Here is a 27,539-nt window from a genome sequence, read left to right as displayed (position 1 = left end):
AACCAACGGTGGTGTGTGTGTCAGAGGTGATTTTGTTAGCAGTACTTTTTGATGCTTCACTAGATGGCACTCAAGGCCAATGATTGTATCTTCTGCTGTGACTCCAGAGAATGTCCCTACCTTGGCCAATCTGCCAGGCAGACAGTTTCCGAGAAATCACATGGCTGTTAGTAAAATGCCAAATAGATCCAGCCGGGGCGCTGTTATGTTGCCTAAAAGGCTTCATCAAAGGTTGTTGTGCTTTTTCAACTGACAGAAGATCAGTTTCTATTGCTCTCCGGAGTCAAAATCAGACACCAGATCAGTGTTTTAGTGTTACTTATGTCCATAAACCAGGACCTCTTTCCTCAACTGATCACCTGGTGTGAATGGATTGAATGATTTTTCTTAATCATTAGTTAAGGAAACCACACATCAACTGATCTCTAAAGAGTAATCTGACAAACTTGTGCTGCCGTAAAATGTTGTAACTGCCTCACTCCCTAGGGGAAGTTAGGGAATTCACAATAAGACAGTGGGGTTTTACCGACTATAAAGCAGTACAAAAGATCTCCCTGCTCAGTTAAAAATGACTGCACAATGGAGATATGTGGTTATTTTAACCTCGAGCAAAACATTCATTCTTTACATTAGCTAACTAGGGTCACTGGGGCACTGGAGCTACATCGATGTAATTTCTGTTGTGCTTTTTTCTGCATCAGTCATCATCACTACTTTTGGTTTAAAGAGAAGAACAGAAGAAAGTATTATGTTACAGTGAAGCTAATCTATCAAGTGACTCTTGAGCTTCCCAAAAATGAGTCACGTTTTATTTGCAGTTTAGTTCCTCAGCTAAAGGGTTTCAGGGACAGAAAATATAATAGAAAATAAACAATAGTCCCAAAATCAAAAGTTATCACTTTAAATATGTTGCACACCTGATCTAAGTAAGAGATCCTTGTTTTCATGACTTGTTAACTGAAACAGTAAAGATTACAATTTTGATGCACTTGTACTTTACCACTTGTCATTTTATTCTACTTTATATTTCTACTTCACTACATTTCAGATAAATATATTAAACATTTTACTCCTCTACATATAAGAAATAGTTACTAGATTAAGATTTTACATTAAGAAAAACATATGATCAGCTAAAAAATATATTAAATTGTTAAAGATTAAAGTTGTGGTTTTCAACATTTTGTCCCTAGTGACCCTTGCTGTATTGGTACTTTTACATCAGTAAAGGTTCTGAATATGTCTATTCTCGGAGGTGTGGTGAAAGGATAGCCTACATAAGGACACGTCTGATTAATGCTGAATTCTCTGTGTCTCCCTCAATTGACACTTGTTCTGTCTGTCAACTGTACCATGCAGTGGAAATTAGTAGAAGGCTATTAATTGTTGCTCTGATTGGGGTCATTAGTACAATGCCTAAATAATAATGAAAACATTACAGAGAAGCAAGCATGCAGTCCAGTCTTTGCCATATGACAAGCTTCCTGGCATTTCTTTTGTATGGTGTGAAATACATCACTGTGGCAACTCTTATATTCAAATATTCACACATTACAGAAGCTGCAAACTGAAAAGCTAGAGAGGCAAAACCAGATATTTTCAGTCACCCGACCCTGGGCTTGGCTGTGGTTTGGCTGAGTCAGACAGCCACCGAATAAAAAAAGCAATGAAATAGAAAGTGAAAGAAAGAAGAGAAGGGACTTTCCAGCTCGGCATTGTGTTGTGGTGCAACGGTATGGTGCAGAACTGGTTAGGCAAACACTTCTCAGCACATACGGGCATCCAAAGACACATTTGTGCACATAAACAGTATGTATAGGTGCACACTGAGGTTTGAAGGTGCACGTGACTTGTTTCTAGTATATCACAGTGATAGAGCAACATGGTTACTATCATCTTCAGTTTGCTTTAGTACCTTATAATCTCTAACTTTCTGTGCACGCCGTCAGCCATTTTGTGTTGAGGTTTTTAGATTTATCACCCTAAGATGGCGGCAACAGTTGGCATTCACCTTTTGCCGCTCTGTCTTTGCCACCCTCAGGCACCACGCAGTGCTGATAGGAAGCACCACGTTTTCTGATGAGTCACCATGACTGTATAATAACTGTCAGCGTGTTAAGAAAAATTAGACAAGACTTTGTTTTCAACTGGACCACAACACATTTTATTAAATCATCTGGAGGATTTAAAACTTTCAATAAGTACTTAACAGCCGACACATTTTCACCCAAATAGTAGCATGTTATCCTTCAGTTAATATTACAGCAAGAAAAAAATAATCTAACATTCCTAGACATTTACAGAATGCATCATAGTTTTGTTGTCCATGCAAGCAAAAGCTACATTTAGGGACAAAAAATTCTTGAACTTGACATGTTTTATATGTATTGAAAAATAATACACACAGCTGTTTAACCGTAATATGCTAATGGCAAAGTGTTAATTATGCAGCATTTGGGGTCTACATGTCATACCCTCATATTAACATGTACATAAATGTTCATAAAACCTTCTATGGCGAAGATGAAGTTTTATCTTGTGGTCATTAAACCACAAGAGAAACAAGTACCGGACCGTCTGTCGCACGTGACTTCAGTCACCATTTTGTGGCTGCACAGGCGTTGTGACAAAATGGTGACAAGCTGAGTCTGATATTTGTCGACAGAGGGGGTTGGTGTTTTGATATAATGCTTCATGTCAAGTCACTGTACCTTGGTGTTTACGACACATATCACCAGGCAACTTTCCAAAAAGCCTCAGTGCCAAGAAAATAAAAAACAGTGTTGGTAGTCAGGGACTTTCCGGGTCAAAAGCAATAAAAACTAACCCTCACTGTAGTGCATTTTGATGCACTACATCAAAACGCAGTAAAGTAGTTTGTAACCAGGAATACAATAGACACAACAGGTATATGTAATTGAAAAGAACCTCAGAGGCCTCAGATAACACATTTTCTATTTAACATGTTCAGTAATTCTGATCTAATTATTTTATTTTAGTCATTTTTACTGAAGGTGGTGTGTTTCCCTTTCCTTTCATCACACAGGACAGTGTGAATAAAGTCTATCCAATTGGTCTTGTATACATCCAACAATTTCTCACTGTTTAATTAAGAGCTTAACTGAACTACTTGTATATTCTAAATAAGCACTTAAAATATTGCTATGTACTTTTATTTTGTCCCATGAATGTGTCTGGGGAAAGGACTTCATGAATATGTGACACAAGGCTTCAAAAATACAATTAAACAAACATATTCAGATATAATTTGACTTGACTGACGTTCTTTGAGTCAGCTAAGGTCACTGACTTTGATCCAAAATTCCTAATGCTGCTGATCAGTCTTTTTTGGAAAGGGAAAACCCATCAGGCAACCTTTGGACACTCGGATCATAAATTAAGGTTTATGGCATCAACTGTTTGCTGGCATGTGGAACTTTTATACAACTAAGAACAGATACTGGACATATATCCATCAGAAAATGACACTCATACATTTAATTTGCTTATTTACAATAACAAATGACATTTCAACAAGATAAATAAGAATAGGAGAATACTGCTAGAGTTAAGATACATTTTAGAACAGTTTACAACGTTGCAGAATACAGACGTTTCTGGAAAAAAAGAAAAGGGGCATTTGCTTAAATTTTCCACATTTATACAAATATAATACTCACCACAGTTTGTCACTGTGGTGAGTTTCTCTCAGTGAAGAGCTCCTCTCTCAGTTTGTAGTAGCTCCCCTTCTTGTCCATCAGTTCCTGGTGGGTCCCTCGCTCCTGAACTCTGCCTTCACCAATCACAACAATCTGATCTGCCTTCTCAATGGTCTTCAGCCTGTGAGCGATCACCAGCAGGGTCTGGGAGGGACAACCAGCCAGGGCCTGCTGAAGCTGTTCAGATTCATACAAAAACAAAACCAGGAGTTACATATGTTAACCAGATACATGCCGCTTTGCACTTAAGTAGCTGATTCAGAAACATATAACTTGTGTAGTACTAATTTAGGATAGTTTAAAAGAGTATAGATGAAATAAATAAAATGTGCAACGTTTACTAGGAATGAATATGACTTAATGTCAGTGAGCACACAAAGAATGCCTGCAAGAGCAGTTTTTATCAGATGGGTTAGATCACATTTCTTCAAGACTGATAAAAAGGGAGAGAGGGAACATAAACAGACACCAGGTGTGTTAAAAGTTGTGACATACCTTATTTTCACTGTCAGTGTCCAGGGAGCTGGTTATTTCATCCAGGATGAGGACCTGTGGCTGTCTGACCAGAGCTCGAGCAATGGCAATCCGCTGCCTCTCGCTTTTAGATAATTGGCTGCCACGCTCACCCACCTCTAAAAAAACATTACAAACATTAAGAAATCGTAACAATTGAGGTTAATCAGATGCAGCAAGATAGAAGAATGTAAACAATTGAATACTAAAGGTAAGATGAGCACGGACTATTTGCATATTTAGCCTTTATTACTCACAAATTTAATCTTCATAAATGTTTTGTAAAAGTATTGAAAAAAACACCATCAATCTTACTTTTGAAACATTTTTTTTTCACTCATTTACACAGCTTTTAACATCCAAAGCAGATTTACACTGTATGTAGCCATTCATCCATGTAAAACAGCACAAAGGATGGTAACAAAAGTTCACCTGTATCGTAGCCGTTCTCCAGAAGCTTAATGAAGTCATGGGCGTTGGCTTTGCGTGCTGCCTTCTGGATCTCATCCAATGAGCATTCAGCAAGCCCATAGGCGATGTTGTCTCTGATGGAGCCAGAGAAGAGCACAGGCTGCTGGCTCACCACTGCAATCTGTTAAACACACTCTCATCAGCTTGACTGAATGGATAACTCATGCTAACACTCAACTAATCTGGCACAAATAGAAAGTCAATAAATATAATTATATTAGCACTTGCCAAATCTGAAAAATTCCCCTCAGCTGATTTATCATGGTCTAAGTCACTGTTTTTCAAAGTAGGGGTCCTGACCCCCAGGAGGGTCATCAGGGGGTTGCAGACACTTTGATATACATTATTCAATATATGTAATTTATAACAGAATACACTGAATGTTATAAATAAATAAGCCTAACTAAAGAGAAAAATTCTAAAAGAATATATGCTGTTCATATTACTGTTGAATATTAAAATAAAAATCACTAGGGATGTTTATAACATAAGAAAGATTGATTCATAATTATGAATACAAACATAAATATATTAAGAAGCTGTATGTTTGATTTTGGATATCTGCCATCATAATGTACATGTAATTTTGAGACAATTTGTAAGAGGGGGGTCCCCTGACAGAGGTTATTGCTATATGGGGGTCCTTGGCATGGCAAAGTTTGGGAACTCCTGGTCTAAGTAATTCAGTTGGAAGGACATTTGGGCATTTGTGGCACTTTTGGATGACTGCTTAGTGCTGTGTGTTTCTGCTTCTTTCATTTCACCTCCAAGGATTGATGAATGCTGGTTTTGTATTTGAAACCATAAAACTATTTAAGCACAGAAAAAAAAAGATGAAGTGGGGTGCATCAACCGAACAAAACAGTAATGATTAATTACCTTCTTGTGGAGGAAACGGTGGTCATAGGATTTCAGTGGCTCATTGTCCAGTAGGATGTCTCCACTCTGCTGCTCATAGAAACGCTCCAGCAGACTCACACAGGTGCTTTTTCCCTCTCCAGATGGACCCACCAGTGCAGTCATCTGACCTGACTTCAGCTCCAAAGAAAAGTCCTGAAACAAGAAGGTAGCAATGAACACAAATATTGAGTTGTCTGCGTGTAGTTTACTATAACTTTCTAGATAGCTGTACATAAATTTAGGAGGAAGCCTGTAAAAGTTTTTCTTCCCACTTTCTTTAGTTTCTTCTCCATTAATCTTTTTTTCATGAACTGTTCAAATTTAAAGTGCTCACCTTTAGAACTGTTTTGTCGGGGTACGCAGGATAGGAGAAGTTGAGGTGGTGGAAGCTGACGTTTCCGGTCAACTGATCAGGTTTGAGTGTTCCGTCTGTGCTGACCTGAGGTTTTCGGTCCAGGTAATCAAACACTTTCCTAGCAGCCCCCACCGAGTTCAGCATGTCACCAAAGATGTAGGTGAGCGTCTGAAAGATGGCAGTCATAAAACTTATCACATAATGACACATTTCAATTATAAAGTCAGAGTTGCAGTATTTTAAATGTAAATATTTTGGGACAGGAATAATATGTCTGCTGGAGCCGCTGGAATAATCTTCCAGAGGATATGAAAGCTCATATTCTACCTCAAAACATTAACTTATTTTACGAGTATAGTATAAAAACCAAGCAGTTGTATACCCTGATGTTGTCTCCAAGGTCTGACTGGTAGAGGATAAAGGACACCAGATTGCCAGTGGTCATCTGTCCCATCTTGATAAACAGCCTGCCATAGTACAACATGAAGACCTGCATACCCAACCCTGTCAACTATAAGCAAAATCACACAGGAACAAATGTAAGTAAGGAGGGTGATATACAGTAAAATTCTCAGCACCACCTGATCTCGAAAAACCAAAATTTTATTTCAAACTACAGACTTCTCACCCTCCTTGCGAGCAGGTAAACAGCTCTGATGGTGTCCCGACGGGTCTTGAGGTTGTGTGTGTCCATCAAGCGGTTGTCATAGCGACGTGCCTCTTTTTTTTCTGTGTTAAAGCTCCGTACCACATGAATACCAGATACTACCTCATTTGCGACTTCATTTGCCAGAGCCATTGAGTCATTTACTGCCAGGGACAGCCGCTAAGAAAGATAAAAAGACAAATTGTAACTTCAATTGAATAAGTAAGGGAAAACCCAAGCCCTGTAAACTGTTTGTGGAAAATCATAAAAAAAACTGTTGGCATTGGAAATATAGAAAATTTCATCTTACATTTTTACGGTTACACCAGGCAGCAATACAGCTGCACAATATATGATTTAGCATTAGTTTAATAATGTTTAGTCTAATTCTTCAAGAGCTAACAGACTAACTGAATTTCCCCCTAAACAAAGTAATTTTGAATTTGAAATTCCTTCGTCTGAGCACCATCTGTCTTTGGATAGACATAAGGACTTATCTGCTAAATTACTTTAAATGGGGGATTCTGTGAACAATTAAAAAATATAATAACAGTTTCTTTGTGATGGAAATCACATACATATGAACCTGCTTTTTACCTGGTAGTGTGTGTCGTAGATGTTCTGAACGAGACCAGTGATTGGCGTCTCCAACAGGACGAGAAATGTGAGCTTCCATGAAAGATTCATCATCAGGGACAGCATGCCCAGTGTCTTGATAAATGTCCTCAACAGCACATTGACATTCAGACACACTGTTCTTCCCATCAAGGTGGTGTCTTTAGACAACCTGGATGTGATTTCACCTACACAGAAATTAAAAGTATTATATTCTGTCCTGTTCTGTTTCATTCTGTTATGAAATATATTGTCCTGAACGCCATGTCTTGTGATGTTGACATCAGTTGTCTTGTCTTTCATGTGCACTGAGGAATTATTTACACAAAATATTTGCATGTCATATTATAAACAGCCTTACCTGTCTTTGTGGCCTCAAAGAATCCAATTTCCTGTTTGGTCAAAGCCCCAAACAGTTTGACTTTAATTCTGCATGTGAAGGCACTGATGGCACAAAGTAAGACACCCCCTCTGCAGCCTGCACTCACAGAGCTGAAACATAGATAAAAGAAAAAGTCAGTTAAGATTTACCTTTGAGACACATGTTGGTGGGTTAATGTGGAGGGAAACATTGTCCCATACCTTCCCAGGGAGTACAGGCCCATGAAGAGGACGGCAGATATGAATTCATTTGGCTGATACTGACTGCCAAGGATGTCAATGACTCTCCCAGTGTAGAATGGGATGAACATCTCACCTGAGAAGAGGCACAGGTACATATACTCAGACACACAGATATATGAAGATGCATCAGCCAGGTAAACCAATGTTAGATCATCATCAGCAGCAGCATAATCATCATATTTCATCATCATCATCATCACCATGTGTCAACTCTTCCAGGACTACTGCAATGTTTTTATTCCCACATTGAGACTCACATGTTAAAAATAGATGCAAATAACAAGCAAATAACACTAAAATTAAAAAAGATGGTTTTCAACAATACTTTATGCATCTACTTAATGTCATTAGCATAGCATGCCATTGACTTATAGCACCACCATGATAATAATCATCATCATCTGCTGTACTTACACAAAACAGCCAGCGTCAGGAACACAAGCCCTCCAAGCAGCAGCAGACAGTCGGGTTTGTACAGGTGAAGCACTCTCACAAACAGCACTCTGGCTTTCTGCTTCTTCTCTTTACCGGCGGCCGCATCGTCGGTGTCCGGGATGGTGATTTCCCAGAACAGTGCACCGGCCAGCGACGCGCCGGTACACATCAGCCAGCAGCGCAAATCCGCCAACAAGCCACATTGTGTGTCCTCATCGTTAAACGCTTTGGCCCCGGTCTCAAACACCGCGGGCAGCAAACTGTGTGCCGCTATAAGACGAATCAGCAACGGGTTTATGTGTCCGAGGCTGAGCAGAGTTACAGCAGTTAGTGCCACACACCGGAGAGCCGCAGAAACCCAGAGACGCGCAAGATGTCCAAACACGCTGTGAGTCGCTACACATCCCGATGCGTAAAACAAAGAAAGGTCGACGCAAACCGCTAAAATCAAAGTAACGACTGTACGTATTGCTGTTGCTCTATTACCTGCCATTTCGCACTAAGAGTTGTCCTCAAATGACCTGCTCTACTGCGGGACCAGCGTTTTAGTTTTCATCCACTTTCAGTTTCATTTTCTGGCAGGAACAGGGGTTTCCCTGAAACCCCAACTGCAGAGCATAGCTAAGCTTTGAAGTAAGACAATTCAGGATTCTTAAACCAAGGGTTACACATGTGGACTATGGTAATAATCATCCTCCAAACTAACTATCTGGATGAAAACTGTAGTTTTAACAACCAGTGTCAGTGTCTGAGACAGTTTATAAACAGATCAACAGTTCATTTTTATAAGAGTCCAAAGTAAATCATTCAACAAAGGGGTCTTACTTTATTTTAAATGTTACATAATTCCCATTATAGCAAGTTTTTTATATGGTTTGATAATGTATGTTCAAAATGCATGTACATTTAAAACCATTAATCAGTCATCTTTAACAGTCTTATTACTTAGATGAAAAAAATACTTTCAAGTGCAGAAAGAGGGGTGTTATCATTCAAAAATTATGTCTTATACTTTTTGTGATGTGTTTGACTGACTGAATACTTCACAAACAACAGGCCCTGCCAATGTTAAAGGAATGTTAGGGATTCTGCAGGTTTTGTCTAATTTAATAGTATTTACTCTGCCACTCAGGACCAATAAAACACTCATTGGTAGTGTTGGTGGTGTTAATGTTAGTGTGTTTTTGTCATGCTGCAACCTTGTGGCCTGAATAATGAGTCTATATTTTTTTAAATAAAAGTAAATAAAGGGAAGTAGGCTCGGATGACCCGATGGCCAGAGTAAAAACATTTGATAGACACAATTTCTTTGTCTAACTCTGTGAACCTGTCCTGAACGTGCTCAGGGGATGGATTGTGTTTACTACAACCCATCTGGTGAATTAGCCTTCTTTTTAATTACATTTTAAAATGTCTTAATAATGAACTATTGAATATATTCTCTGTTTCTGATTATCTGAGGGTCCAAGCAGCTTTTAACTAACAGACAAACACAAAGGCTATCTGATATTAAACTTAAAATAGCTTCTGGAATCATAGAGCAATGCATTTTCCAAATTAAAATTACTAGTTAAAGTATTCTTGTTCAATACTTTACAAGTTGAGTTCAGACAGCTGATCCAAAAAGTGTGTGTCATGGCTTTTGTGAGCAAAGGAAATACCTAAACAGTGACTTGACAAACCAAAGATGCACAAAACATATTGATCACTGATCAAAGAAGGTGGGCAAGTCATTTCCGAGAATGACTTTCTCTTCTGTGCCGTGCTCATCAATGGAGACGATATAGGCCACACCGCCACTGGAGCCATCACGGCTCATCGCCAAAGAGAGAGCTACAAGAAAGAGAAAGACAATAAGAGAAGAGTAGGAATGGGAAGGCAATCGAACTGGAGCTGCAACAAATAGTCAAGAAATCAATTAATCTTTTATCAATTTTCTGTCAAAAATCTCCCAAATTTGATATTTCCTGGTTCTCAAATGTGAGGATATTGGCTTTCCTTGGCCTTACATTACAGTAAATTTCAATATTTTTAGTTTTGTAAATGCTGGTTGGACAAAACAAAGCATGTGATACTGTAGCAGGCTTTTCTCACTGTTTTCTAACAATAAATTGATTAATCGAGAAAATATAATAATTATTAACATATATCATCACCTGTAATTACAAGACAAATATTTAATATGAACTGAAATAATAGAAAATACTGTAGCTCTTCTCAGTAGTTAGTACAAGAGGCTGCAAATGTAGAATTTGTCTTTCACCATCCAAAGAAAACAACTTACTTTTGATAACAAACTGCTGGCATTCGTCCTTGCTCATGCCTCTGCGATACTCAGCATCAACATAGCCATAAACATAAGAGCTGCCAGAGCCACCCACTGCAAAAGGCTGCCTTGTCAGGAGACCGTTCAGGGTCGCAAACACCTGGGAGAGGTCAAAGGTCACGGGAACAGAGGGGAGCAAGACAGGTTACCATGTCATTCTGTATGGACAACTACTGTATACAATCAAGTGTGTTTGCTTGTTCTGATTGGTCTAAAGTCTTTAAATAATGATACAGACACAGACACACTTTTATCAAAAGTCAAAGTTCAGAATTTTGAAAAAATAGGAAAAAAACACTTACATTGTGTATATAAAAACATCTTCCATATTTTTTTAACAGTGCATTTGTCTGCATATCTTTGATATTAAACTTTTCATGAGTTCATAGAGACCAGACACTCTGGTATTTTGCTTCTTGCAATATCTGAGATGCAGAAATTTTCTTATCATACTCTATTAAGTCTTTGAGCACATGGAATACCTGTTTTTTAATGAATTACATATTATGAATAAATATAAAAAAAATATTCCCATGTTGCTTAATACTAAATATAGTATAAAATAAACCCTCACTTTTCAGCCAAATTATTAAACCGATGTTGAACGTTTCAAAGTCCAGTCTTAGGCACAAATAACCTCAAGGTCACTTAAGCAAAAGTTTCAGACACTATTTTTATTTTTATTATTTATGTTTTTAACAATATTTTTCTAGCAGTAATCTTCAGACTGCAGTCAGCTACATGTGTCACTGACCTGTCCTTTATCTCTTCTGTCCCAGCCAGCCACGATGAGATGTGCTGACAGCTCCTCCTTGTACTTGTATGAGATGTTCTTCACCAGAGTGGCAGCTGAGCGAACCTGGGGGTCATCACCTATCTCAACACTAGCAGAAGACGGCATAAAAAAAATATTGTAACAGGGTCTCACATAAATAAAGCAAAGGCAAACACTGTGTGCATTGTGGTTTGGAGTTAAGGACATGTTCAAGCCTCATACAACTTTAGGCTGCCAGAAGCTGGAACTTGGAAATCAATGTTTAACATCTTAAACTTTTCACTCAGTGGCGTTTTGTGTGTCATATTTAGAATTTCTTGTCTGGCAAGACGAGGAAGCATTTTCACCATTAAAGAACACCTTCTGAGCAATCATATGAATGCATTAAATATGAAAAATATAAGCCCTTGCTCTTTTTAAAGTAGTTGGGATCAGGCACCTCAAACCATTGTTATACTTTAAACATTGTGTGAATTGTGTTAAAAGGGTTACAAGTCTGTTAGTCTACTTTTAGTTTATATTTACCTGTGGACATCTAGCTGGTAGTTGACCATCTCAGCGATGGTCTGAGCGTCTGCTGCTGAGCCTGACAGAGCACAGTAGATCTTGTCATGGAGGGGAGACAGCTTGTTCATCACCCTGTTCACCACTGTTTCCCTGAAAAGAGGGATGAAGGGGGAGAATGTGTGATTGTGGGTTGCTCATACAGTTTATGTCTTATGTCTCGTGTATTCGTATTTATTACCCCCTAATGTTTATTCATATTCAATGCATATGGACATTTGTCTGCAAATCTGCAGGCTACTGCTTTTCTGGTCTGGGCTCTTATGGGCAGATTTTGGGATGCATTTCATTGTCTCAGTCGTTGTTGAAATTCAACGCGAAATCCAAACCCAAATCCAAAAGAGGAGGAGGTAGTATATTCAGGAAAGGTGAGAGGGATGTGGCATCGTTATGCGTGTCTTGGTAAATAAATTATTCTGCAGAAAAGGTTGCATGCAATCACGCGCACATACGCACACATGAACTTACCCTGCAGACACTCGGGAATCAGACCCCAGCACGACCCCTCCATCAAACTCTATGGCGATGATGGTCGTCTACAAACAGAAGTTAAAGCAGTGTTCATTTCACGCTCCTGTAACTGTCATGCATGCGGCCCAGGAGGAATATGCCACAGATTTCCGCCGCACACATTAAAAGACCACCAAGTTACTCAAAGGCATTAAAAATCATATACTTACTCCGGTTTTCACCTCCTCGGACAACCACTCTGGCCCAGTTTCTGCCAACATGCTGAGACCGACAACAACGACCGAATCTGTCTGCCAAGGAAGTAAAGACGTAAACCACAACGTTCAGTCGAACAGTCCCGGTTTTATAAACTTCTCTTGTCGCAAAACGTTTTTAAAGATCTAAAACTGTCTTCGACTTGTTTGATATTACCAAACCAATTCAACAATCACATATCAGACCGACTCCATGTTTTTTTCTGAATTAAATCGAAATTGAAAGTTAAGTTGTTCCTCCTCTGCAGGGAGCTGTACTACAAGCTGCGTCTCACTGAAATGTGCGCACATTTTAATTCACTGTGCATTGTGTTCTCCCTAAGTGTGTATTAGCCTCTGTGATAGATGGTTTTATGCCACACAGAAATTGCATTTCCAGAGAAAACACTAAATCCATACAGTTTGCACGAGAACATTCTAAGAACATTAAATATTATAGGGAAACAGTTCAAGAACAGAAAAATTACAGAACACATCACAAATCCAAGAGTATATTTTAAAGCAGAGCTCAAAGACAGAGAGAGAAAGAACAATGAGGTTTTCCAAAATTGCATTTTTATTTATTTTCATTTCACATATTTCCACACATTAAAAAAAAAATACAAAACATGCTGGATAAAACAAAGAACAGAATAACCTTATTTATAATGGAATTGTTTAAAATAGCATTGATGTTTTTTGGAGTTGAGAGTGGAATTTTGTAGTTTGGTCTGCTGACAAAAAAAAGTTAACATTGAGCTGGTGTCCTCAACAAAAACCTATTGGATTTTGGATTATAGTAGAATATAAGACCTGTGGCACACAAAAGTGTGTGATACTTAAAGGTGTTGTTGAGTCAAGATAATCATTACAAATCAACCCCACTTTTATGATTTTTGAAGTGTAAATGTAATCGCCATGAGCAAAAAGCTTACTTTAGGCTACAGGTGAACTATACGGTGGTCGCAAGACTTAAATGTCACCACAACTAAACAGAAGATGGTAATGTACCACCTCCGCAGTCCCATTTAACCATTCGTTGGTACCTTTTTCAAGACACATTAAGGCTTCAAAAGTGGGGTATTAACTGACATATTTGATGTTGGAGGAAAAAACATGAAAATATCTTACATTTTTATTAACCACAGATCTTTTTCACAGAGTCTTGTCCTTTGACTTTGAGACCAAGAAATAAAATGCAAACTAATTTCCAGGTTTTAGGACTCATTCCTGCAACATTCACACTTTTATAGACTTGTCTACATCATACCACTACAGAGACAAAATATTTTTTACACCATTTACAGGTTTTTTCTTAGCAAGCAATTAACCCCTTTTTAATGTCTGACTTGTTACTGAGGTGAGTGTGTGTGTGTAATTAGTTACATCCCAGACTTATACAGAGCAGATTAGTGAAACAATTGTGTAGAGATTTCAGATCAAAACTTCAATGGCAGTTCAAAAGCTGTCACTCATCATGGAACTTGGGCAGCTTGTTGCCAGGGACAACCACATGCTCCACCCCAGTTTCCGTGATCACCACCAGGTGAGCCACGCCTCCACTGACGTTGTCTCTGCCCATGGCTAGAGCAAGAGCTGCGAGCACAGAGACAGAGAGATAAAGCAAAGGGAGTGCAGAGGAGGAAGGAGGACAGACCGGAAAAACAAGCAAATCAAATTTAACAGCCACCGATATGCAGTTTATACACCTCCTAACAACTACCAAGTCACCAAACAACATTTAATTGAACTTGAATATCCATTTTAGTTTTTTAACCTTAAGTACATACACAAACATACATACATACATAACTAAAAAGTTGCTATATGCAACTCTGCAGATCATTAAACATTTAATGTGTAAGAGCATAAACTTCCTCTGAACTGAAATTAAACTGGTTCCACTGAATATAAAGCCAACCTCTTTCAGTTAAAATGTCCATACTTTGTGATAAAAATTGAGTCATATTCATGGCAACTGAGCCATATCTGTATGCTGTTGAAGAATATGGCTGTATCTCATTAGGTCAATCTCACATTTTACATGTTTAACCATTACAAACAAAGCAAAACATATACTGAAAACATATTGTTTTCTGCTAAAATTCTTTTACATTTTCATGGAATCACAACCCAATTTCCCCCACCACATTTTTTTTAGACTTGACTGAAACGTCCTGACAACACAACTACAAACTAATTTAAGTTTGTGTACAGAATTAAAATAATAAAAACACTACCATTAGTGGCAAACTGTAAGCATTCCTCTCTGGTCATGTTGGGTTGGTATTTGGCATCAACGTAGCCGTAGATGTAAGTGCTGCCTGAGCCGCCGATGGTAACCGGCTGGCCAACTAACATTCCACCTAGAGACACGACGTACACCTGGAGAAGGAAAGAGAGTATCAGTAATGCAGCTAAATGCTGCGAGGGGGGCTTACTGTGTATAATCATGGCTGCTCTGACTGTCTTCTCAACCACCTACCTGTGGTCCTTTCTTCCTGTCCCAGCCTGCTGTGATGAATCCAGCCTGCAGCTCATCTTTGTTTTTGTAACACAGTTCTTTCAGCACTGATGCTGCTGCTATCACCAGTGGAGGGGTCTCCATCTGGACACTGTGGATCAGGGGGGTCAGGAGAGATCAGGGAAGGTCAAAGTTAAAAGTTTGTGCTGCCGAAGAGACTTTGAATCTATTAGGTGTTCTTAAATTATTTTACATAGGTGAAGAATCAAGTATTACAAGTGTGTTTACTGTTTGTGTGTTAAACTTAAAGGTGCACATACAGGATATGTGTTATTTTGCATGCACACAACTGTGTATGACTTTTTTTGCAGAGGAGTCATGAAAGAATAAATAAAACCAAGTTGGACAAATAAAATATTGTTTCAATGTGATGAGCATGTTTTTTCTGTGTGCATACTTGTATTATATGTGTCAGTGAATTAATGAGTGTGTGTGGGGCACCTGTGGAAGGACAAGTGGAACTTTGCAGCCTTGGTGACGGCCTGAGCATCTGCTAGCGAGCCAGCCATGCAGCAGAAGATCTGGTCATGAACTTGAATCACCTTGTTGATGGTCTTTGATGATACATATTCCCTGAAGAGAGAGGCAAAGAATGGATGAAAAAATCTACAATGTAGAGAAACCTCTCAGAAAGACTACACAGACATGCAGACATGTGCTGCAGGGAGGAGAAGCTGTTTAATATTACTGTTAGCCAAGGAGATCACCATCAGGGATAAGATCCCATACATGCTTACAAATCAATAATGTAGTTTCTGGCTATTTACCATTCAGCCAAGTAAGCACAATATATATGTATATATACACTTTGTGCGTGTGCAATTTTCAATTTACTTCAGACTTAATCAGTGGTGAAAGAAGTATTCAAGCCCTTTACATATAGCAGCTAGAAGCAACTTTTATTTTGTGGTGGGTTACAATAGGCCTACATTTAAGGAAAAAGTAGGTATGCCATGCTGTAAAAAGACATTAAAAGTAAGAAACTTTATTAAATTAAATTAAATGTTATGTAAGCAAATATATATATATCTATGTGTATATGTGTATAATACAAATACACATATAAATACAAATATGTGTATTTGAATGTAAAAGTATTCCATGCAGAACTATGACTGTTGTATTATTTTATTATAGGTTTAAGCTGAGGTTGAGTTACTGTAATACTAATTGCTTTATATATTGGGTTGCTAAATGTATACCAATGCATTATATTTTATAAGCTCATAGTATCTGTATGTAAAAACTTTATTTGTAAAGTAGGCCTTACTCGTAAATAGCTGTCAAATCAATGAGGTAAAAGTGAAATGAAAAAGAAGTAGAGTACAAGATAAACATATCTGTGCTTTTCTTGAGTAGTCTGTTCATGTTTGTGAAATGTATTTTGCTTATGTTGCGAGGTTATTTTTTTTTCCTCCTTTCCTCCCCTCATGTTGTGCTGTATTTCTCTCTCTTCATACTCTGTCTTCCTGTCCTGTTTACCTCTGTCATACTGTTTGTTGGTGTTTTATATGTTTGGACGGGCTGATGGCTTTTGTAAAGCACTTTGGGTTGCATTTATATGTATGAAAAGTGCTATATAAATAAAGTTTGATTGATTGATTGATTGAGTAAGTACATTTCACCACTTAGCTTAATAAAGCAATACATTTAAATGTAGCTTAAGAAGATTTGAAGTTTTTACTGGATGACATGCAGGTGGCTACTGGAGCTGTGGCCTTGGGAAGTTGCTTATTGTTTAAAACACATTATATTATTTTGACATCTGTAAAATTGCAGGTGTGTACACAACTATTTGTTTGGAGAGTTTTGTCCCTGTATTCCACTTGAAATGACTGTTATTAAGCAGCCCCTCTTCTGTATAAATGTGTTAAACAATAAAGGAAGCTTTAGTGTAATGTGATAACATCCTCACCCTCCAATGGAAGCCCTGGAATCTGACCCAATCACGACCCCTCCATCAAACGTGGCGGCCAGGATGGTGGTCTGAGGGGGTAAGAGAGAGAGAGAGAGAGAGAGTGTGATTGTTGTATGGTGCCAAACATGACAGCAGAGAAATATAACACCTGGTTTAACAGCATCACAGACACGTCTTATTTCGCATGGCTTCCTGCCATTCCTGCAGCATGAACGATGCTATGAATTCTGGGATTTGGAGTTTTGTGCATGAGTGGTTTGAAACGGGATATTAACTGAAAAAGAAAGTGTAGCCAGGCGATGTATTATAGAAATATAAAAGATTAAACTCCTTCAGAGCTAACAAGTTAACATTTAATTGATAATAAAACACGGGAGACGTCCAGTCGATTCACTTTGTGAGGTTTCTATTCAGGTAAAGCATCACCTGTTCATCCGCGGTTGTAGATTATTATACGCGTAATAGGCTTTGCTGCAGCTTCAGTAGGTAAAGATTCGAGTGAACCGGTCCGGATTTACTCACCCCTGTGCTGACTCCTTTGACCTGTGAGTCCGTGCAGTGTTTCTCCATTTTCACTCCAAAATCGAAAGAGAAGAGGGAGCGGTGACGCTCAGAACAGCGACCTCAGGCGCATAGAGACGCGCAGAGAAGCCGTGGTCACGTCCAGTATGGCGCTATCAAATGTCTTCGAAACTCCTGCAGCTGGGTTTAATTTCGACAACGCAGCAAGGTATGAGTTTATTTTTTATGTCTTCTAAACAGCAGACCAATGATAATAATAAAATAATCATCGGGTACAGTGAGCTTTCTCCTCGGGATCAAAAGTGAAAGTAACTTTTTCGTGCTTGTTTATCAGCAATGAAACAATAGCGATGATGTGTTCACGGTTTTTGTTATCTATCTATAACGTTTATTCATCAACTGACCCCCAGTCACCCCCTCATCCCTGTCTCTCCCTCTCTCTCTCTCTCCCTCCCTCCAGGAATGCTGCATTAGAGGGTCTATTTCATGGAGGACAGACACCCAAACCTATGAAAACAGGCACTACTATAGCAGGAGTGGTGTTTAAAGTGAGTATAGAGCTGAATTAACTGCACCACTGATTAAAAAAAAAAAAAAAACATAAATGGACCAAAACTCTCTATGATTTAGTCCATGAACTCTGAACTGGATTCTTTACTGTGATTTTCCAGTTGTATACCAGATTTCTTTTCTTGCCTTTCAGGTAGCTACTGTTTTCCATTCTAGTATAATATAAATAGAAACATGCAGAAAAACAGTATGGAATGTCTTCATTTAGGTTTTTAAAGTCAAAGTTTCTTAGCTTGTATGTTGCTGTAGAGTGAACTGATTCTTCATGGTACTGCATTTAAGGCCTATACGACCTGCAAATGTCACTGAGTTATGTTGTCAAAAATAACCGACTTAAATACATACATATATATATATATATATATATATATATATATATATATATATATATATATATATATATATATATATACATATATATATATACATATAAGAACAACAACAAGGACATTACAAACACATCATTGTAAATTTGGTATTTTTTTGCTTAATTCGCTAAAACACACTGGTATGGTGATTGAGCCACTGTGATGGAGCTGCCCAGTTCATCCACAGTTACTGGTGGTGCTGGTGACTGGGCAGCTCCACTGGTCCAACATGAGATTTTAGTGCCTTACCCAATGACACCCAAAGGGAAGCTGACTGAGAATGAAGCACTTACTGTATGGAGCTGGTCAAGGAGCTGAATCAACTTTGTTAATCGTATTACAATTTGTGTGTGTAGGATGGCGTGGTGCTGGGAGCAGACACAAGAGCAACCTCCAGTGAAGTGGTGGCTGACAAAATGTGTGCCAAGATCCATTACATTGCTCCAAATATATAGTAAGTCTCATACACAGTACACTGAAACAATGTGTCCAGAAAACTACCTCACTTTTATCAGTCTATGATATCTGATGCATTTTCAGTTGTTTCCTTTTTTGGTGCACTGTACATTTTATACAAAACTGCATCCTTCACTAACATTTAAGTGATATACATATATCTACATATCCCAGAATGCAATACAATGTTCTTGATTTAAGAGAACAGGAACAGTAAACAGTCCTGTGGTGATTTCATGTTCAAAATCTACTAAAGAGAGACTTGCAAATACAGTCACACACTACTGATGACAGACTGCCCAGATTGCAAGTAGAGATTGCATTGCATTCTGGGCTATTGAGGCCACTGCGAGAGAAGAAGTTAGCCACTGTGACTTTTGTCTGATGGATTTCTGTGATTATAGAAGCAAAATTGTGGCTTGAAGCCATCACAACACTTTTCTCTCCTTCAATCTGTAAGCTTTCTCTCTCTGACTTCCCAGTTATCATTCTTTCTTCATTTCCATCATATTTTCTTTTAACAATCTCTCTAATTCCTCTCTCTCTTTCTCAACTCAGTTGTTGTGGAGCAGGCACAGCAGCAGATACAGAGAAGACCACAGATCTTCTCTCCTCGAACCTCGCAATCTTCTCTCTAAACAGCGGGCGAAACCCTCGTGTCATCATGGCCGTCAGCATACTGCAGGATATGTTGTACAGGTTGTTACAATAAGTTGAACATGTGTTAAACCCACAGTTTTTCAAAAATGACGTGGTGTTCATCAGGCTTCCAATGTTTCTATTATATGGCCTTCAGGTATCGTGGTCAAATTGGTGCTAGTCTTATACTGGGAGGAGTGGATTGCACTGGGAACCACCTGTACACAGTTGGGCCATATGGGAGCGTAAATGAGATGCCTTACCTCGCAATGGGTATGTGATATACTGTTCTATAAGCATTAGGCGTCTGACATTTTTTTATTATTATTTGCTGGTGAATTATTGTCATGCTCTTTTCTCTGTTTAGTTATGCTGGCTATAACCGCTCAGCCTAACCACCTGGTCTTGTCCGTTATGTTTCAAATATACCATTTAGTGTATACACAAACAGACACAGAATATTTGAAATATAATCTTATAGTAGTAATAACTCAATGCCGGATATTATGAAAATATGCTCTATTATATATGCTATGAAAGTGTCACATTATGTTTTTTGCATTGTATATTTTACCATTATAAATACATTATACATTTTAATAATCTTATAGCTATTTTATTAAATCATAGACTAAATGTGTTTCATCTGACTTTACTTCATGTCCCTGCAGGATCTGGTGATCTGGCTGCTCTTGGGATACTAGAAGACGGGTTCAAAGTTGACCTGGAGGTACGGCACCTGCACAGCTGCTGTTACATATCATGACAATGATCTTTAGATTGTTAATGATTGTTTCAACATGATCACAGAATAATGTCACGTACCATTTGAGCTTTGTGCTTTTTACTAAAGAGAAAACCTTAAAGAGGGTGCAGACATTTTTAAAATATTGCAGGTGGAATTTTTTAAACTGATGAATGTTTCCGTCTTCTCCTTCATGTTCTGCATGTTTCTGTTTGCCCCCCTCTTCATCATTTCCCTGACTTTTTGTAACTCTCTCAGCTGGAGCAGGCAAAGGACCTGGTTCGTGCTGCCATAAAGGCAGGCATCATGAACGACCTCGGTTCAGGCAACAACATCGACATCTGTGTCATCACCAGACAAGGAGTGGACTACATCAGACCCTACCAGGAGTCAGAGTACAAAGAAAACAGGTAGCCTATGACTTCATTCAAGATCTGCTTCTGAGAGATTTTTATTTTGAACCATGAAATTTAAATCTATCTATCTACCTATCTCTACCTCTCCTCATAGGAAAATGAATTACAAATATCGTCCTGGCACTACATCAGTTCTGACAGAGAAAGTTGTCCCCTTCAAGCTGGAGGTCGTGCAGGAGGCCGTGCAGCAGATGGATACAGCCTGAGCCAACCATCACATCACAATCATACACCATTTAGCAGGAAAATTATTTCATTACATTGTTATTCATTACATTTTAGTTTGAAGTAGTGAAACATCTCAGATATTTAATATTGTCATCATACTTTCTGCTCTGCTGCTATACTTCACTGTGATGTGGCATTGTTGATAGTTACTGCAGGGATTATTGCAGTGCAACATTAAAGCAGAGAGACTACTGCAAGGCCAAAATGAGAAAACTGTAACACGTTTTTTACGATATGAATAAATAATAAAAAGAATCATTGAACAAAATTCTGTTTGACACTTCTTTTTTTTATGTATTATATATTTTTTACTCACTCATTGTAACTTTTTATACCTCAAACAACAGCCCTGTATGTATGTTAACAGTTCCAATGGAAAGTTTAATGGTGTCTGCATGTTATTTTAATGTATATGTAATATTACATCATTAACACGTCGCTGGAGTTTTTTTAATCATTCTAAAATGTGCAAACATGCGTCATTAATGTAATTTATCTCAAACCTGCAAACCTGAGTTCTGCAGTTCCGCTTAGAGACTGATGACGCGAAAAATACAATGCTTTCGTATTGGTTTATTTCTTTACTTTCACGGATTTTTTTTTAATGAGTCCTTGGATTTTTATTTTCTCAATGAACTTTTTAATTTATGAAACACGGTCAGGATTCGCAAAAATAAGCGTAAATACGCATAGATATTGAGTTGCTGACTACTTTTACATGTTATTTTCAGAGGCAAGGAGTACAATAAAATAAAAATTTAAACCCTTTCACTTTCGAATTCTTCGTCACGTACAAGGAAACCATCCCTGACGCTTTGTCTGTCGTCTTCGTCATTTTGGAGAACTTAACACCTAAATTGTCGAAGATAATCAGTATATAGTTTGTCCACCTTAATAAATAATGGCTCTTTTCGAGGTAACTGGTTTTAAGCCTTATGCTGAACTCCGTGGGCAGATTCTTCCAGCAGGACAGACGCACCTCGTCGACCGAACCAACCACTACAATTTCGGGACCAAAACTCAAGAATTTGCTGTTCCTCAGGGTGTAGACGTGAGTATCATTTCACCGAGTTTTGGCAAGAAATGAATATGCGGACTTTTATCCGGTAAACTTGACACAAATATGAAGCGTCAGACGCTGTTTGGATCAAGTTATTTTACGCGTCTGTGGTTTTCAATGAGTGGCGCAGGTGTCTGATGAAATGTTATACCATGCATGTATCTCGACTATAACCAGTTACTGGAATATTGGGTTTATAATTGATATTCCATTTTCTTGTTCTCTCACTCACACACACATACACATACACACACACACACACACACACACACACACGCACACACACTGTGCCATTACACATCATGCGTCCCACTAAAATCCCCTCTTTGACTTCATTTTTAGCCCTCAGGGTTTCTCAAATCCTGCAACCGTGACGGTGTGTGCATTGACCTGAACCACGGCACGACCACCCTCGCCTTCAAGTTCAGACATGGAGTCATCGTGGCTGTGGACTCCAGAGCCTCAGCTGGCCGGTACTTAGGTAAATGCGCATGCCTAGAAAAGTATGGAAACAGGTATTATTCATCCTCCCAAAAAAATCTAGAAATGCTGGAACTGCACAAAACGTGGGGCAAATATGGGAAAAGTTAATATTGCAATACATAGCTTGTTATATGTAATAGTCTGACGACCTCTTACCTTCTATAAAGAAAATGAAGGAGTTATAGAGACCCCAGATAGTCATATAGCCAAGCCACCATTCACATTTTGTAGTATAGCATATAAAACATACTAAACTCAAGAAACAAAGGCATCAAAGAGTGGATCCATGAAGTGTGGCATTTAAGGATCATGAATGACAAATGTAAATACAGCAGTAAGTGTTACCAAGGTGCTGCTACACTGGGTTACTTCATTCTTTAACTTGTAATTTTGGTCACTAAATGTCTCCTTTTCTGCAGCATCCAACGATGTTAACAAGGTCATAGAGATTAACCCCTACCTGCTGGGCACCATGTCGGGCAGCGCTGCAGACTGCCAGTACTGGGAGAGACTCTTGGCCAAAGAGTGCAGGTCAGACATGTCAATCCCTTTTGTCATTTAGTGTTCTATGTATATATCAGTGGGTTTGGTGGTGTATTGCATTCTGCTTGTGTGCTTTGTAAAATGCTCATACATCTGATCTAGATTCCACTTTAGAGCTTTGTGACAGAATAAATGATGAGTAGCACTTGTTTTACAAAGTCAAGTAAATATCTGATCAATCACAAGTAAAGACACTGCAGGAAACTTACTTTTTAGGGTTGTCCTTTATGAGTGAAACAATGAGGTTCAGGGGTCAGGATTGTGACATCACAAGGTGTAGGTCCTGGACTTTAGGTCCTGGTTTTGAAGCTCTTATGTGCCAACTGAGGTCTCACTGTGTGAGGCTCATGGGAAGACATGCATGTTATATTTGGTGTTTTATAACTTATCAAAACAGAAATGAAAATGACTACATTATATATATATATATATATATATATATTTATATACATATATTCCGTGTTCACCTCACCCTGGATCACCTGTATGAGTGATTGATTTGTCAGCTGATTTGCTTATGAACTGATTATTTCAACCAGGCTGTACAGGCTCAGGAACAACCAAAGGATCTCTGTGGCTGCTGCCTCCAAGCTGCTGTGTAACATGATGCTGGGCTACAGAGGCATGGGCCTCTCTATGGGCAGCATGATCTGTGGATGGGACAAAGAGGTAAGCTGTGTGTAAAAAACTTTCAAATATAAACCACTATAGATACCATATAAAAATATATGTGTTTAAAATAGGAGGCTGCACTGCTGCATACAGACATTTACAACATAAAAAAAATCAACAAATACTGCAAAAATGTTTGCACGATTTACAAACACATAAAACCAAAACACATTCAAACATTGAGTCCATCTCATTATGACACATAAAATGTACCATATGGTTCTGAAACCACCAGCTGGCCTATTTATAGTATTTCATATTTATAGTAGTTCATAGTTCTTTAAAAGTCAGGCCACAATCCTGAAAAAAATGGACTATAGAAGTGTACACTGCAGACACTTTGATGGCGAAGCTCATTAAATCTGATAACATAACCCAAAAGACAGTAGTAATGTTATTTCTGCAACATCTCTACTTTACTGTTGTATAGGAAACTGTGGTCTGTATATAAAATAATTGTGCTGCAGTCCACATAAAGACTTTATTCTCTGCAGGGCCCTGGTCTTTACTATGTGGATGATAATGGGACACGTCTGTCCGGCCGCATGTTCTCTACGGGCTGTGGCAACAGTTACGCTTACGGTGTGGTGGACAGCGGTTACCGGGAAGACATGACGGTGGAGGAGGCGTGTGAACTGGGCCGTCGGGGTATTGCTCACGCCACACACAGGGACGCCTACTCTGGAGGGTCGGTCAATAGTGAGTATACTCTGCTAATGTTCCTTTTATATTTTGATTTAACATTAAAGTATACTTTAAGTCTCTATTTGAGACATTTTTTTGGCCATACTAGGACAGCAGATCAGTCCGTCCTCTTGGGTCCAAAATAAAATCTATACAACTATTGGATTGATTGCCATTTAATTTTAAACATTCAATGAGTCCTTCAGGTTTCGTTGATTACCTGACTTCATCTTGAGTGCCAACATTTTGTTTTTTAGTGATGTACCTCAAAATCTTTTGGATGGATTAACATTAAATTTTCTAACAAACATTCATATCTCCCTCAGGATGAATCTAGGAAACCTCAAACTTTTCATCTATCAACATCATCAAACCTTCAAAAAGGGCATTCACATCATCCTCAGCTGCATTTAGTGCTGATTATTTATTTATTTACATTTTTAATTTGATAAATCTCCTTAGATGCATCTGTACTTTTTAAAGGGGTCAAACACAAAAACATGTAAATAAACATAAATATAGGTGAACAATGTAATAAAGTAGAACAAATCAACAAGAACATACACACAAGGGCTCTTCAAAAATCCCAAAGTTTACACACAACAATTCTGTTATATATGTCATCAGCACAAAAATAAAGAGAAATAAAATTAAAGGACACTGCCAAAAAAAAACAACATTATGTCAAAGTATTGAGTCTAAATTAAACTGACAAATTTCCTGTCACGTCTCCACCATTACCTAACAAATAACATCAGTAACACAACAATCGGCGGTCTGTGACATCTTGAAAAGGATAAATTCTTGTTTTTGTCTTCACATGTACATTGTGGTAATATGTCTGTATGTATGCTCACCTGTGTGTGTGTGTGTGTGTTTGTCTAGTGTACCACATGCGGGAGGATGGCTGGATAAAGGTGTGTAAGGAAGACGTGTCGGAGCTGATCCATCGCTACAGGAAGGGAATGTTCTGAGTTTGACCACTAAACCCAAATCAACCTCAGCTGTTCCCTGATTACCTTCAGCAATGCTTGTCTTCCCATAATAATGCAACTTTTTTGTCAATTATGTGAATGTATTTTCTTGAAAATATATTGAAATAATTGACATCTAATTTTGGAAATGAATGACCCAACTTTATCTCACAGCAGATTGGATGAAGTGTGTGTTAATTTCTGACTTTGGATCAATGAAATATAAGACTTAGAACCCTTTCTTTCCATACATATGGACCTAAACTTTGCAGGATAAATTTAAAGATCTTTGGTTGGTTATTGTTCTCTATATTATGTAATGCAGGCACTGTGTATGTTTATACCTACATGGTTCAGTGTAGTATTTTGTTGTTTGTTTTACATCATGTTGAAATAATATTACCAATACAACACACAGAAATAAAGACCGTTGTTCAACTCTCTGCTCTGTCCTGTAATCATTAACCTGAACTGATACTTTATGTTGCTTTATGATATATAAGTGTCAGGTTTAAAATTAATAAGAGCGAAGCAGAATGTCATTTAAAAAAACAAAAAAACAAAGCAAGACATTTTCTGCCTCTAGTGAAATATGTTGGCATGACATTGATGTGTAAAATATAAATAATATTCCTGTTCTTTATGTGTCTTGTTTTACTGTCAGCCACAGTTGATTCACTATGATTGTGTCGTCACATTTTCAATTAAGTAAATATATCTTATTTCTATGCAGACCTGAGGAGGAAACATCATCTGATCGTTAAGGATTTGTTTTTATTATGGGTGAAATGTGACCATAAACATACAGGATGTGCCGAACTGACTTTCAGATCTTGTTACTAAAACCGGTTTGGTGAGATTTCTTAAGTTATTGTATTCCTGATAATTAAAGTCACATTATCCTTCCAATGGATTCATATAAATACTGCAGAACTTGTTATATCACTTAATGGAAGTAGTACTTTTGTTTTTTATGTATGATTTATTATAATATAAAGTATGATATAGGTGGGTAATCAACAAAAAAATAAAATGTTTGCGCAGCTCTGATGTCATCTGTATCCATGCAGAACTCAGTCTCATAGGTTTTGCCCATAGAGGTGTATAGGTATTCATGAAAAAAACAGGAAAACTTTGTGAAGTTTGTTTTCTCACACTTGTGTTAACGTTTGAAGTTCACAGCAGGTGAGCAGTTAAATATGACGTATAAAAAAGTAATTAAAGACCAAAGGATATTTTTATTCATACAAAATCCTATCACAGACATATGAATGACACTGTAGGTATTAGCGATAACAATTTACGTCTAGTTAGAAAAGTAGAGTTGACTTGGAGGTGCCACAGAACTGGGGAATTTCCATTTGTAGTGTCATCAGTTGCCGGGCAGATCTCAGTGCAACAGGTTTTGCATCACCTGCAGCCTGAAGAATAGTTGAGTTGGTCTGACAAATCTTAAATAAAATAAAACATGCACACACAATGAGGTTGAAAATGACATGAGTTCGTTTTTTAAACATTAGTATTGTTTTTTTTCTTCTATTTTTGATAATAAGCTTTGATGCCTTCTATGAGAAAAAAATTACATTAATCATGCTAAGGCCTTTCTTATTAGAGAAAGCAGGAATCAGTAATGTTTTTGTGCCATCTGAAAAATCCAATTCACTCCTCAGTAATTGTTGAAGAATTACAGGTTTTTCCAAATAATTTTGTTCTTCCTGCTCTGTAGTTTAAAATGGACAGGTCAGAGCAACAGTGATAGTAGTACAAACTCAAGCAGTACTCATATAATTATAGTTACAGTAGATGTTTAAGCATGTATGTGTAATCACAAAGACAAGGACATTTGTAATATTGGAGACTTTATTGAAAAGCAAAAGTACAAAAGAAATGAAATAGCAGGGAAACTTCATTTTCATCACAACACAAGAAGAGCTTGGCTGTAAATTTCTTCAGTTAAAATATCTAAGAGATTAAATGTCCCTTGTCCCTAACCAGAAAATATTTTCAAGATTTTTATAACTCTGCTGAGGATCTTTGAAAATCCCACAACCATTTTAGATTTTCAGCAAAAATTAAAATGTTTCAAAATG

General features: G+C 37.9%; 5 protein-coding genes across 5 annotated transcripts; 2 read left to right on the top strand and 3 right to left on the bottom strand.

Moving 5' to 3' along the window:
* Nucleotides 1-3,471: 3,471 nt before the first annotated feature.
* Nucleotides 3,472-8,834, bottom strand: tap2a (transporter associated with antigen processing, subunit type a). Its single transcript, XM_059350243.1, is given in 11 exon segments — nucleotides 3,472-3,896; nucleotides 4,215-4,351; nucleotides 4,665-4,824; nucleotides 5,583-5,756; nucleotides 5,938-6,126; nucleotides 6,341-6,469; nucleotides 6,587-6,784; nucleotides 7,202-7,407; nucleotides 7,581-7,711; nucleotides 7,802-7,916; nucleotides 8,258-8,834. Coding segments are annotated over 11 exon segments (2,223 nt in total). The 3' UTR covers nucleotides 3,472-3,689.
* A 243-nt stretch (nucleotides 8,835-9,077) lies between these two features.
* On the bottom strand, nucleotides 9,078-12,932 carry psmb9a (proteasome 20S subunit beta 9a). Its single transcript, XM_059350244.1, has 6 exons — nucleotides 12,624-12,932; nucleotides 12,412-12,479; nucleotides 11,905-12,036; nucleotides 11,359-11,488; nucleotides 10,563-10,704; nucleotides 9,078-10,111 (listed from the first exon to the last, which is right to left on the bottom strand). The coding sequence occupies exons 1-6, from the start codon at nucleotides 12,672-12,674 to the stop codon at nucleotides 9,984-9,986; spliced, it is 651 nt and encodes a 216-aa protein (XP_059206227.1). The 5' UTR covers nucleotides 12,675-12,932; the 3' UTR covers nucleotides 9,078-9,983.
* A 280-nt stretch (nucleotides 12,933-13,212) lies between these two features.
* Nucleotides 13,213-17,843, bottom strand: psmb12 (proteasome 20S subunit beta 12). Its single transcript, XM_059350444.1, has 6 exons — nucleotides 17,612-17,843; nucleotides 17,087-17,157; nucleotides 15,613-15,744; nucleotides 15,133-15,262; nucleotides 14,888-15,032; nucleotides 13,213-14,243 (listed from the first exon to the last, which is right to left on the bottom strand). Exons 1-6 carry the CDS (start codon nucleotides 17,657-17,659, stop codon nucleotides 14,116-14,118), a joined length of 654 nt encoding a protein of 217 aa, XP_059206427.1. The 5' UTR covers nucleotides 17,660-17,843; the 3' UTR covers nucleotides 13,213-14,115.
* Nucleotides 17,370-21,292, top strand: psmb13a (proteasome 20S subunit beta 13a). The gene is made up of 8 exons (XM_059350442.1): nucleotides 17,370-17,819; nucleotides 18,072-18,159; nucleotides 18,906-19,003; nucleotides 19,564-19,704; nucleotides 19,802-19,917; nucleotides 20,316-20,374; nucleotides 20,648-20,799; nucleotides 20,900-21,292. Exons 1-8 carry the CDS (start codon nucleotides 17,758-17,760, stop codon nucleotides 21,009-21,011), a joined length of 828 nt encoding a protein of 275 aa, XP_059206425.1. The 5' UTR covers nucleotides 17,370-17,757; the 3' UTR covers nucleotides 21,012-21,292.
* A 360-nt stretch (nucleotides 21,293-21,652) lies between these two features.
* psmb8a (proteasome 20S subunit beta 8A) lies at nucleotides 21,653-25,976 on the top strand. The gene is made up of 6 exons (XM_059350443.1): nucleotides 21,653-22,084; nucleotides 22,436-22,574; nucleotides 22,996-23,107; nucleotides 23,659-23,788; nucleotides 24,286-24,490; nucleotides 25,361-25,976. Exons 1-6 carry the CDS (start codon nucleotides 21,935-21,937, stop codon nucleotides 25,447-25,449), a joined length of 825 nt encoding a protein of 274 aa, XP_059206426.1. The 5' UTR covers nucleotides 21,653-21,934; the 3' UTR covers nucleotides 25,450-25,976.
* Nucleotides 25,977-27,539: the final 1,563 nt, after the last annotated feature.

Source organism: Centropristis striata, chromosome 14 (assembly GCF_030273125.1).
Source record: "Centropristis striata isolate RG_2023a ecotype Rhode Island chromosome 14, C.striata_1.0, whole genome shotgun sequence".
In the NCBI taxonomy this organism is placed as follows: Eukaryota; Metazoa; Chordata; class Actinopteri; order Perciformes; family Serranidae; genus Centropristis; species Centropristis striata.
The sequence above is the reverse complement of the archived record's forward strand: the minus strand, read 5'-3'. Positions and strand labels throughout refer to the sequence as shown.